Below are 13,407 nucleotides of genomic sequence, written 5' to 3' on the forward strand. Positions count from 1 at the left end.
AAAAGATTTAACAGTGAAGGTACAAAGCAAAGCATATCAAGGCTTTTGCATTGATCACATCAAAGTTACTTCTTTCATCACAAGGCATATCAAGGCTACTGTGTTCATCACAAGGCATATCAAGGCTACTGTGTTCATCACAAGGCATATCAAGGCTACTGTGTTCATCACAAGGCATATCAAGGCTACTGTTCATCACAAGACATATCAAGGCTACTGTTCATCATAAGGCATATCAAGGTTATTGGGTTCATCACAATGCCTTTCCAAGTATTTCCTTCCAACATGGCGCTAAAGTCACGTACGTAATGGCATTTCCATGTACGTGAACAACAAAGTGAGATCGGTTCCACTCAGTGCACAGAGAACGTGCATTTACCAAGAAAAAGCAAGCGGGCATCAACATTTAATGATGCGTAAAGTAATGATCATTATTAATTCAATGAGAACTACAGATCAGTTGCCGATACAGAGATCGAGCCCTCATTTGCTGGTTACTTATTAGCGATGTTGGGATGGACTTGACATGAAGACTTTAAAAACATTCGTAGCTAAGACCCAGTGCGGTTGTGCGTGACGGCATAGGGATTAACTGGGGGAGAACTGGAAAGAGATGCCGCACGTGTTTATACCGATAAGTTCAAAAGGAGTGTATTGATGTGACGTCATTTAATGAATTATGACCGGAACGTGTAAATATATACGTACACAACCCAAGATGACTTAAAAAATGGATTCCCGAGCTCTTCTAGACCAAATTCGGTGATTGCTAGTGACAGGACATATTTAGGATTTATGGAGCGTATTCTCTGCTTTTGACTTTGGAACTAACGGTACAAGTGTGTCACCATGGCGACCGGAGATTTACCAACTGCAGTTGCGAATGAGTTGTCGTCCTTCCCGTTACAATTCATGGTTACGATGCCTGTGAAAAGGGCTTCTTGTGTGTTAGACCCGAGTCCAAGTGAGTCGCCATCTTACTCAACTCCTAGCCCGGAAGTTGACTTTGAAGACCCGGATTATATGATGCCTGCGCAGGTGCGGGAGGTGCTTCAACAGGAAGGGCTGAGTAAAGTTGCGCTAGATGTCGCTTTGGGCGAGAGAGAACTACTTCATAAAAAAGCCAGATATATGACACACCTTGAAAGCCTTAAACGGTAATTAGTGTTTGGTTTAACACAGTATTCTAGTTATATCAAGGTGTTTCAGCTTAATAAGGGACGAAAATGATGCAGGTCTCAAACATTACCACTTTGGTGAAACCCACGAGCATGGTGCTAACGAACCTAGAAACAATCGGTGCGAAACGGGATTCGAACCCACGATCATAGGTTGTTCAGCGAATTGCGGTGCCTTATACAACTTGGCCACCCGTGCCCCCTTAACGGTAATTGTAGACATTTTGAACATATCTCGAATGTCAATGAGAAAAATAGATGTACTCAGATAATTTGATAATTCACTTTTGAATAAGTCTGGATTCCGGATCCTTGATATTTTGAGGTGACCAAAATTATTTTCTTACATTAGACACCATGGTTAATAACATATGTCGCCTTGGTATTTGCAATGCTGTATAAAGATAAATATGAGGCAACGCATATACAGCCAATAACCAGTCTACATATTGATGGCGTCATTGATGGATCATTAAAATTTTACTCAGGATACTGATCACTGGATTGTCTAGTACAGACTCGATTGTTTACAGACCACCGTTGTATTGCAGGAGAGTTGCTGGGTGCGGCGTATGGCAACAACCAAACACTTACTTTTTTGAAAATTCTTTGATGAAAATTGGCAGGTGCTACCAGTAGGACAGGACGCTCTTACGCTTTTCGCGAAATACCCCGTGTCATTGATTTTTAGTGATCCTGTCATGTAACTTTAATCACTTGTTTGTCTTTTCAAGTTCAAGTCCAAGTCGTCAGTCGATATTCAAGATCAATTGAGCTTTTACGCTCAATAGAATCTCGTTGATAGTCGTTAGCGATGAATTCATGGCAGCGCGTTTCATATTCGTTAAAAGGATACTTGGCTCGGTTCAATTGACAGTCCTTGCATAATAGGATTGAGTCATTCAAAAATTACTTTGTAAATTAAATCTATCTAGCAGTTAATTATTACTCCAATAACAAAGAAAATGTCTCAGTTTGATGTATACACTAGCGACAAAAAATAAGGGAACTGATGAAATGCTAATGAAGGTGTAATGACGATAACAATTAATGGAACGAATGGAACGACGACAGGACGCAAAAAGTTTGACCTCATATCGCTGGTTCGTCAAGTGCCAATTCACAATTACCAGATTAGTTCGTCTGTCACGTGTGATACCGCCACACACGATGACACTACCGCACCCATACAAATCATTATCAAGAATTGTTGCCCTTGCATCAAGAATTGTTGCCCTCGCCGCTACGTCGCCAACAAGGTTTTTTGCCATCTCCGAATCGGAGGCGAAACCTTGATTCGTCTGTAAACATGGTGTAACGCGTCCCTGGTGTTGCCTAAACCACACCAATCTTTGCCGCCTATTGTGAGCTGTTAGGTTCAAACCCTTTGCTTTCAGTAGGGCTGCATGGAGTCGGTTTTTGATATTTGATTTTGGTATATGTTTTATTATCTCTTTCTTGTTATTGTACGAAATTCTCTATTGATTTGAAACTATTATATAGTGCAATTAATGTCATGAGACTCTTTTGTGTAGGTGTTGTATTTTGTCAGGCCACCCACGCCCATTGCATCCCCAACCGTCTGACGGTACTTGTCCCATTGTCGAAAAATCACACTTTTTTTATTTGCCACACATTCGGGCAACTTGGGGTATTGACGTCCCACACTCTATTGTACCAACAATTCGCCATTTTGCCTGTTTATTGAGATACCGCCTCGGAGGCATTTTCAGGCGTGTGCCTAGCTCAATTGCATCAGTGATTGTGATTCTGTGTGCACATGTATTATGTGCCGCATCACGTGCTGTTCATGTATGGCATGAAATTGCATTAGATGTTGCTATCAGTTGCAACGCCACGGTATTGTAAATATACTTCTCAGCGATAGCTACATCCAGATCATTAGTTCCCTTAATATATATCGATAGTATATATATAGCGTATCCACGCTATAATGTGTCTCCCGACTAAACAGACATCACAGCTCAATATATATTATGCAATTCGCTATTTTGACTTCACCAAATATTCCAGTGTCTTTGTTCAGGGGTACAGTTGACTTGTCTTTGGATGTGTTTGTGACGGATGCTAATGGCGGGGCAAGATATGCTCAACTTTTCGCGGACACCTTGTATCATCACTATTTGATAGTGGTTCTCTGGGCAGACGGTCTACCACTAGACCACGGAGGCGGTCTTGTTAACATAGATATATTCATGCTTCTCTGTTGTCGCTTTGATGTGTCATTGGTTCTGAGTAGGACTTTCTCGGCCGTTTTTGCAGAAAACACCGACACTAGAAATGGGGTTCCCCTTGTGGGGAATCGAACCCGGATCCTCGAAACCATTCTTCTACCCTACCATCATGATTAATATATGAAACCTACTATCGGCGTTTTTGGACTTTTTAGATTTTTGTTGTGTCTGTTCCATTATTTGTTGCCATCAGTATATGTTGCAGATCACGTGAATTAAAATTCTGGAGAATTGTATTTTCCTTTTTGTAGTCAAAGATCTCCCAGGCCGCGTCACGCCAAACCAAACGCCCAAGCCCCACTTCCGCCAATCGGGTCAAAGTTCAGCGAGACTGTTACAAGATATGGCGAGAGTATTTCGAGACTCGGCGAGATTGATGACCGAGGGGACGAGGAGTCGAAATCCCGCCAAGAAATTAGAACTGGCCGCATGAGGCCGTGGATGAAACCCGCGGGTCAGACTTTCAACCTTCCTAGATTACAAGCTGATGCTGCCATTGGCATGACGTCATTACAAGGTAATGGTATTGCCTTTGTGAAGCTTGTATTGTCTCTATCACTGTGGTATTATCTTTGTGCAGCTTATATTGTCTGTACCGCTGTGGTATTGCCTTTGTGAAGCTTGTATTGTCTCTATCACTGTGGTATTGCCTTTGTGCAGCTTATATTGTCTGTGTTGTCTTTGTGCAGCTGTTCAGGCGAGGGAGGACATCAGTAGGGTGGTGTCTGAGATTGAGAAGATGCGCTGGAATCAGGAGCAGCACGACGAGAGGGTCCACACCTACGGCCACGACAACTTCATGAACCCAAGGATAGTCGTAAGTAGGACCTGATTAACAAAGCAATTTTAGATTCGCATATTAAGCCATCGTTCACCAAGTACCGGTCTGAGATACATGTTTCACGTGTTATCACGTGCATTCAATTTCTCACCTTCTGTCATCATTCGCCATGGATGAGGATTAGCTTGAGATGACATTTTACTCGTTCTGTTAAATTGGGATTTAAGTTTATCATTCTCTGAGAATGGAAATATATAACACTAACCTGATCTTTTAGCTCACCTGTCCGTCGTGTGTTCGGTTGCCCTTCAGTCTCGTTGCTATCGGTTACGTTGTCGACATATACATCTCCTCTACAACTACGAAACCAATAACCCGTGAAGATCCGGGGTAGAACAGGTCTTCAGCAACCCATACTGACCGTAAAAGGCGACTATGCGTGTCGTAAGAGGCAACTAACAGGATCGGTTGCTCGCTGACTTAGTTGATGCATGTCATCGTATCCCAATTGCGTGGATCGATGTTCATGATGTCAATCACTGGATGGTCTGGTCCAGACTCGATTATTTACAAACCGCCGTCATATAGCTGAAATATTGGTGAGTGCGGCGTTAAACAACAAACCAACAGAACGCTGAAGGTATAAAGTGCTCACAGACGTCGGATCCGAGCGCATGTGACTCTATTTGTTTACCATACTGTCGCGATTGTGGTAAGCTTTTAAATGTTGTTGAGGCTAGGATTGTTGAGGCTTAAGGTGGTATCATGTGTGGGGCACAATATTCACCTTTTTTATCTTCTCGGCAAGTTTGATGTGAGAAGTGTCACATTCACAAAAAAAAGTAGATTCCCTGGATAGTTGATGGGAGCTCATCTGGACTACCCGAACTTCAAATCTGGCAGAGCTTGTACGGCGGTACATTTCTTGTGGCAAGGCATTTTAACATAACATAATAAATTGGAACTCGAAATGACAACATGTGTTCTCGAGCTCATTGAAACACACTGAATCAGATTTGAACCCGTACAACGATATTATTTTATTTTATTACCCTTGTCTAAAGACGACTATGCTCGTCGTAAAATGCGACTAACGGGATCGGGTGGTCAGGCTCGCTGACTTGGTTGAAGCATGTCATCGATCCCAGTTGCGTGGATCGATGCTCATGATATCAATCACTGGATTGTCGATTATTCACAGACCGCCGTCATATAGCTGAAATTTGCTGAGTGCGGCGTAAAATAACAAACCAACCAACCCATGCCTAAATACACAGACAAACTTTATTTTATTTTTATATCCATTTTGCCAAATATTACAAAAAATCAAAAATGAGTTTTGAATGTGTGTCAGTATATCATTAGGGGCATGTTCTACCAAAGACGAACAAGGTCTGTTGTCGGCATGTATGGAGAGTTTTAGCAGGTACAATGGCGAGAATAAACATCCTATTCTAAATTAAGTCTGTGGACAGGTTGGGAACGAATACCTGTGGTCAATTTGAAGAGGGATGGCTGACAGGATTATAGACATGTATTATCTCAATTTTTAAAATGTTCAGATGTACCTTTTTAAAACCGCCTGTGTAGGGAATCAGCATCAAGGGAAAGTTTCGAAAATAAACATTGGCACTTCATCTTTGTATTGAGTTTTGTTTAGAAAGACGCCTATCGATCGCTTAATGGTCCGGCTTTCGTGTCACATGAAAGTTGTTTCTGCGGGATTAAACCGATTAGGGCACGTTGGAACGACCAATCTCTTGAATATTTGAGAGTTTCAGATCGGTAACTTGATAGTTGTCATGGTAACATGAAACAACTGTATTAGAAAGAAGGTTTGGGAAGAGATGTCGATTAGGCACGAACTAGAGATACTGATTGTGTAAAATATTCACGACTGTCACACATCGGCTGTTCGAGAAGTATTGACGAAACAGTACCGATTAGGTGTGATTAATTTGATAACATGGGAGTTTTAGCATTACTTTTATAGTTACATTGATTCTTTTTGTTTTCATAAGGATGGCACGTGGAAGGGACCGTGGGTTTCTTATCGATGGCGTCTGAGTGAGTGAGTGAGTGAGTGAGTAAGTTACTCAGTGAGTGAGTGAGATTGATTTAACGCCGCATTGAACAGTATTTCTCACAGAACAGATATTTATATCACGTCGAAGGATGCATGTCTAAGACGTTTACCAGATTGGTGAAACTTACCTTTTCGCGAACACCTGTTATCATCACTTACTAGATAGCGTTTGTTTGTTTGTTGTTTGACGCCGCACTCAGCAATATTACAGCTATATGACGGTGGTCTGTTGACATCATGAGCATCGATCCACGCAGGTGGGATGCGATGACATGCATCTACCAAGTCAGCGAGCCTGACCACCCGATCCCGTTAGTCGCCTCTTACGGCAACGATGGTTGCTGAAGACCTATTCTACCCCGGATCTTCACGGGTTCTATTTGGTAGTGATTCACAATCACATGGTTATGATGTAGTCGGAATCGTACCAGGTTTTTAGCAGAAATTTCTTTTGACTATGGAAAGAGGTTGTCGTTTATATTTCTAAATAAAGGGAAACATTTATTTGACGGAAAGAGTTGAAGGGTCCTTGCGTTCTTTATTCGGATTCGGTGCATTTTGTTCTCCCTCGGTTAAACATCTTCCCGAGGCAAGGGAGTTTACTGACTGTAAACGTCCAGTTTCCACCCTTGCCGAACTAGGCTGGAATTTCTTGGCACGATCGTAGCGTCACCAGTTGCTATTATGTTAAGTTATGTCCCTTCTATCAAACTACCAATCAGATTCCACCTCTCATATCACTTACATTTGCTTCAAATAAAATGGCAGCGCCTAGTCAAGACAATCTGATCGATAATCAAGATCTGTATTGTGATACAACGAGTCTTACTTCGCCAAGTGCATCAAATCACGTGTGCACCTTGATTAAAAATATGAAAAGATTTGTAAAATATCTGTTGAGGCCGAGTTGTTGGTACACATGCTTTGCAGATACAGCACGAACCGGATGTCGATATCGTTACGCGATTTTGATTGGACTACGCATAGACTCGTTAGTCCAGCCAAAATATAACCACATAATTCCAGCCTGTTTCGGCAAGGGTGGAAACTGGATTTGTATGGTCAGTTAACTCCCTTGCCTCAGGAAGATGTCGGTAAAAGTGCTAACTTCCGCATCAGTATGGTATTTAACTTGACAAAATGTGACGTTCACACGTCGACCTCTAGTTTACTCTGTCCGGCTACGACATCTATACAATGGGTTGGAATACGCAGCTGATTGTGTTCTGCTTCTGTTTTCCCACAGCTGGTGTCATCGCGCCTGCCCCGATGTCATTCTATGAAGAAGGCGATCAAGAAGGATAAAAATGTCATATTTATTGTTTACGTGAGTACAATATCCAATATTGGCATAATTCGGAATACTTACCTTTATAACCTTCAGAGAATCCAATCCAACTCACCATTAATCTTATATTTGGAAATCCATGGCAGTAACACATTGACATTGAAATGGAATTAACATAGTTTAAGTCTGCGAGTGATGATCTGTTATGGAGTGAGTGAGTGAGTGTGGGTGTGAGTGACAACTGATTAGTGGGTTGAGTGAGTGAGTAGGTTTTACGCGGCTTTTAGCAATATCTAAGGCACATCATGGCAGGGAGACTCCAGAGATTTCACTGGGAAGCGAACCTCAGTTTTCGGCGGGACGAGCCAACGCTTTGACCACTAGGCTACCATACCGCCACTTTAACATGTAACAGATGTTTTTAATTGTACAATAATGAATGGCTGAGAAGAATATTATTTAACAACTCAGCCAAAGGCAAGGTGAAGGTTGATTAAGATTCAGAGTAGATGTTTATAGTGACAATGTGAAAGTTTTAAAGTGAGTGAGTGAGTGAGTGAGTTGGTTTTAACGTCGCTTTTAACAATATTCCAGTTATATCGCGGCATGTCAGCTTAATGTGGGAGGAAATCACGAAGTGATGCAGGTCTCAGACGTTTACCACTTCGGTGAAACCCACGAGCACGGGTATGGTGCAGACAAACCTAGAAACATAATCGGGGCGAACCGGGATTCGAACCCACAATCATAGGTGTCTGGCGTGCCCAAGGGACGCCACTCTGCACAGCGAATCGCGGCGCCTTAGACGACTGGGCCACCCGTGCCCCCCGAAAGTTTTAAAACTAAGGAGTACCTGGTGTGGCGTTGGGGTAGTCTAGTGGTTTATGTGTTTCCACATCACACCAAGGCCCGTGTTCTATTCCCAATAATGGTTTTGTGTGTGAAACATATATTTCTGGTGTCTCTCCATGTTATATTGCTGGGTATTACTTAAAGTGGATCGAAACCACAAGAATGGATAATAATATAGTCTGTGATTGGTGTAACCTTCTTACATATCAATGACAGCAAAAGCGATTTATATAAGCGTACGGAAACATAACAGAAAGCGTTCTATATTTCATTTGTACGTTTGTTTGCAGGACTTCGAGACATGGTCTTTCGAAGATATCTTAAGTAAGTACATGTTCAAGTATTGAGGATACATATCTTTGTTCTAGATCTCTCGTGGTCGGAACATTTGACAAAGAAGTGCTTTAAAGAAAGCCTTGATAATAAACAAATTTGTAGACGATGCATTTTGTAACTGTTTAAATATTTTCAGTTAAAGCAAAAGGTGTACACTGCTGGACAAAAGAAGGTGTACACTAGATTTGACCAAAACATTACAAACGTTGTCAAAACGTTACTAGGCTGAAAACAGGCTCAGAAAACTGCAAACGTAAGGTCCAAAACACAACTATGATACCCCAATCCAAATTTTATATATTCATCTAATAAAAAAATCTTGTTTGTTTATTTTTAGACACCATGAAACATGGTTGTATTCTTCATTTTGCCAAGCAGTTTATATGTGTATACACGTGAAAAGAAGATATTTTAACAATAGCATAATAACGATGGTGAGAATTCTTGTCATAGAACGGAAACTTTAGAATACATATTAAATGATATATTTTTCAGATGCAGTACAAAGTCGACTTGATCATTACCACAAGGGATGCAAGATGCATTCGTGTTTACTGCTATGTGGGGTAAGACTTAACTGGTATTTTAGATTCTTCTAAGAATGTTAAAAGGGTGACGACGGGTTGGGGTTGACATTATGTTCTGGTCGTGTTAACGTTGTGTTCTGATGGGGTTGACATTATGTTCTGGTCGTGTTAACGTTGTGTTCTGATGGGGTTGACATTATGTTCTGGTCGTGTTAACGTTGTGTTCTGATGGGGTTGACATTATGTTCTGGTCGTGTTAACGTTGTGTTCTGATGGGGTTGACATTATGTTCTGGTCGTGTTAACGTTGTGTTCTGATGGGGTTGACATTATGTTCTGGTCGTGTTAACGTTGTGTTCTGATGGGGTTGACATTATGTTCTGGTCGTGTTAACGTTGTGTTCTGATGGGGTTGACATTATGTTCTGGTTGTGTTAACGTTGTGTTCTGGCACTGTTAACGATGTGGTCTGGTGGGTTCAATTTGTGTTAAGGTTGTGTTCTGTTGCAGGGCGGAACTGGGTTCTGTTACCTGCTGAAGAACTACGTAATGACGCCCCAGAAACTGCAGCGGGCTGACTATGCACCCGTCATTGAGTAAGTATCGTTCCAGTATGTGCCAATCAGAGACATTATTACACTGATGTTCGTTTGTTTCTTGTTAAACGCCACACTCAGCAATACCGCAGCTCCTTGTCGGCGGCCTGGAAATAACCGAGTCTGCTCAAGACAATCCAGTGATTGATATTATGAGCAACGTCCCACGCCATCTGGTTACGATGACACGCACGTGCCAGTGAGAAAGGAGGTGTGAACACTCCGTGTAAATATCATAGCAGGGGATAGCATCGCGGAGTCACACACCAGCCACACAAGGCTACCCAATCCAAGCAGTCGGTTTTTACTACAGGCAAAGGTGTAGGGACATATTTTGACCCGTAATCTCGGGGAAGCATGGCTATGACACGAAAACTGGATACTTTTCACTCTATGGTCCTGGACATTATGATTTTGAATGAATGCACTGATGTCATGTATGGTATACCATATGAATATGCTGATACTTTATACAGGTTCTGGGCATTATGATTTTGAATGAATGCGCTGATGTCATGTATGGTATACCATATGAATATGCTGATACTTTATACAGGTTCTGGTCCAAGCTCGGGCACATGATCAGCAAACTGAGGCCAGAGGAGGCAGCCATCAATGTCATGGGGTGTTTCTTAGAAGGAGACAAGCAAGGGAGAGAGGTAGGGTTTTAGTGACCAACCATTTGATATTCTTCAACATTCTTGAAAAAAATAAGTATGCTTCAGACCTCGGAAGAAAAGAAATTGCTTGCCACCAAGATTACGTTGTATTTTACTTATAAACAAGTCTTATATAAAAACATATATCCGGTTTTTCAGTTGAAGCTGAAAGAATATCTAATCTCGATACAAAATCCAAGCCAACAGTTAACATTGTCACAATTGAGAGACGTTCTTGAATATTTATGGTGATCAGTCAGAAAGCGAAACATGGTGTATATGGCTCCATGTTCTTTGTTTCCAGGTGTTGGCGGTTATAAGAAAAGCTGTACACCCAAACATCGTGCGAGTGGACTCCCCGTCTGAACACATGGCAGAAGGTTGGTTAGGGATGAGTTCTAAAACAATAAACTCGTTCCAGAAAGCACGAGACAAGAATAATTATTCTTTGTACATGCCGACGGTACTGATAAAAATGTTCCGCTCATCTTTTCACATGCAACATTGTCTGTTTTGAAGAGGATGCTAAATTCATAGGGTTGCAGTAAATGGCGTCAGTCATTCCTTCAGTATAGACATGGCGTCAATTCTGGCATGAAGGGTTGCAGTAAGTGGCATCAGTCATTCCACTATGTATAGACATGGCGTCAATTCTGGCATGAAGGCTTGCAGTAAGTGGCATCAGTCATTCCTCGAGTAAAGACATGGCGTCAATTCTGGCATGAAGGGTTGCAGTAAGTGGCATCAGTCATTCCTCGAGTAAAGACATGGCGTCAATTCTGGCATGAAGGGTTGCAGTAAGTGGCATCAGTCATTCCTCGAGTAAAGACATGGCGTCAATTCTGGCATGAAGGGTTGCAGTAAGTGGCATCAGTCATTCCTCGAGTAAAGACATGGCTTCAATTCTGGCATGAAGGGTTGCAGTAAGTGGCATCAGTCATTCCTAGAGTAAAGACATGGCTTCAATTCTGGCATAAAAGGGTTCAGTAAATGGCGTCATTCCACTTTGTATAGACATGGCGTCAATTCTGGCATGAATCTCTCGCTTCTTACAATTCGAGGACAACACGTCGTTCTATAGGATCTGGCGTATATATGAAGGATATACCACGATTCCATTAATGTCCCACTTATGCTTATGGTTTAGGCCCTGCCAATAAAACGTTTGTTCTATTCCAGGTCGTCGGGCCCTGAACCAGTATTTCGTATATCGGCGTTTCCTCCTGTGGAGGAGTTCCAATGATGAGGTCGTCATTAAACTAGGTCAGCTGTGTCAGGGCGATCTGGACAGACAGCGGACGTGGTCAGAACTAGCTGAAGATGCGGACTCGGACAGTTGACGTGGCTCGTCCCACTCCAACGTTGTCTAGTACCGGAACTACTTTCACGAAATGATATGAGAGGGGCCTTAATGAGATACACTGAACCCCTGTTAATCAGGACAGTACCCGGTCGTCCATCGTACATCGTCCAGATTAACCAATATCAGGATACACGTATAATGGGTACTTTCTGATGTCCCATATATAATGTATAGACGTTCACAGTGGTAGTTCTCCGTGAGGTTGACTTCCTCAACGTACAGGGTCCAGACTATCAGGGTTTCACTGTATAGGAAAGTTGATTTGTGATGATCTCATCGATGTGTTTCAGTGACTAAATGGATTTACTCACACTGATCACATATATTTTCCAACTTACCAGCTTGCGTAGAATTATAGGAGGGAAATAATTTCATAGGATTTAACAACTGACCAATAGCCATTGGTGTCGTTGGTGGTCTATATGATGTGCAAATTGTTACAAAAAGAGCTTGTGTGTGAGTGACACCTCTAACCAGAATATTTCACTGTTAGGACCAGCGTCGTGAAATACGCCTAACCTAGATCATCTTCCTGAGGCAAGGGAGTTAACTGACTATAAAAGTCCAGTTAACGCCCTTGCCCCAGGAAGATGAACCTAGCTCTGTTATGTGCCATTATATATATACACAATGATAACCGATCGATTAATACGGTAAGATGACTAATAGATGTCATTGTTTGAAGGACTTTTGGATATACGTGTTGTTACCTGTAATCCACATATATAGTCTAGTGTACATGCAAACATTCACTTATTTGTTAAGCATACATAAATGATTTCATGATGTAACGTCACTGGCCTGTTTGACTGACTAAGCGACGGATCAGTCAACCTGCCATGAATGTATTACTGTATTAAGGTGAAGTGTATATATTTTACCTATATTTGTGTGCAAATTTTGCATGTACATTACACCTCTACATGACTTGACGAGCAATTTTTGTTGTGCTTATTTTGCTGAACACAAATTATATTCAAATAAATATTTTCAACATATGATTATTTTTTTTAGATTGGTGGTATATACAGATAAACTTCTCAATATAATCACCCGGATTGGTCGTATATCTAGATAAACATATATTATCACCCGGAATGGTCCTATATCGAGATCACGTCCAGATATTATCTGCAAATGTAGACTTGGAAGTACAAAGTTTCAGCGTATTAGGAGAAGACCCAAACATTAATTATACCTTTAGATAGCACGCATTAAGTGTTGCTGGTGCTAGTTCTTTATCGGGCTGAATCTGGTATTCGAACCCTCTACAAGCGGATCCTAGCACAGTCAAGGGGACGGAACTCTGCACAGAGACCTTGTTATCCTCAAACGAGGCCACCATATTGAACATACAACGCAACACTGTGTGTGTAATATAGCATTAAATGACACGGAATAATCTATATGGTAGAAGAGATTGAAGGGACACATGCTGGTCATGTCTGCAAGCGGCAAATACACCTGATTCGCCAACTTTATGAGCAC

The 13,407-nt window shown here is 41.7% G+C and overlaps 1 protein-coding gene across 1 annotated transcript in view; it reads left to right on the top strand.

Moving 5' to 3' along the window:
- LOC124149076 overlaps positions 1-12,917 on the top strand; it is a 33,873-nt gene extending 20,956 nt beyond the window's left edge. The window contains exons 3-11 of the mRNA XM_046520448.2: positions 3,685-3,950; positions 4,123-4,250; positions 7,547-7,627; positions 8,731-8,764; positions 9,272-9,342; positions 9,812-9,897; positions 10,454-10,556; positions 10,861-10,936; positions 11,736-12,917. Of these exons, the coding sequence (XP_046376404.2) occupies positions 3,685-3,950; positions 4,123-4,250; positions 7,547-7,627; positions 8,731-8,764; positions 9,272-9,342; positions 9,812-9,897; positions 10,454-10,556; positions 10,861-10,936; positions 11,736-11,896 (1,006 nt within the window). The 3' untranslated portion in view covers positions 11,897-12,917. The remainder of the gene's footprint in view (positions 1-3,684; positions 3,951-4,122; positions 4,251-7,546; positions 7,628-8,730; positions 8,765-9,271; positions 9,343-9,811; positions 9,898-10,453; positions 10,557-10,860; positions 10,937-11,735) is intronic.
- Positions 12,918-13,407: the final 490 nt, after the last annotated feature.

This window comes from Haliotis rufescens, unplaced genomic scaffold (genome assembly GCF_023055435.1).
Source record: "Haliotis rufescens isolate VD_foot unplaced genomic scaffold, xgHalRufe1.0.p SCAF_8, whole genome shotgun sequence".
NCBI lineage: Eukaryota > Metazoa > Mollusca > Gastropoda > Lepetellida > Haliotidae > Haliotis > Haliotis rufescens.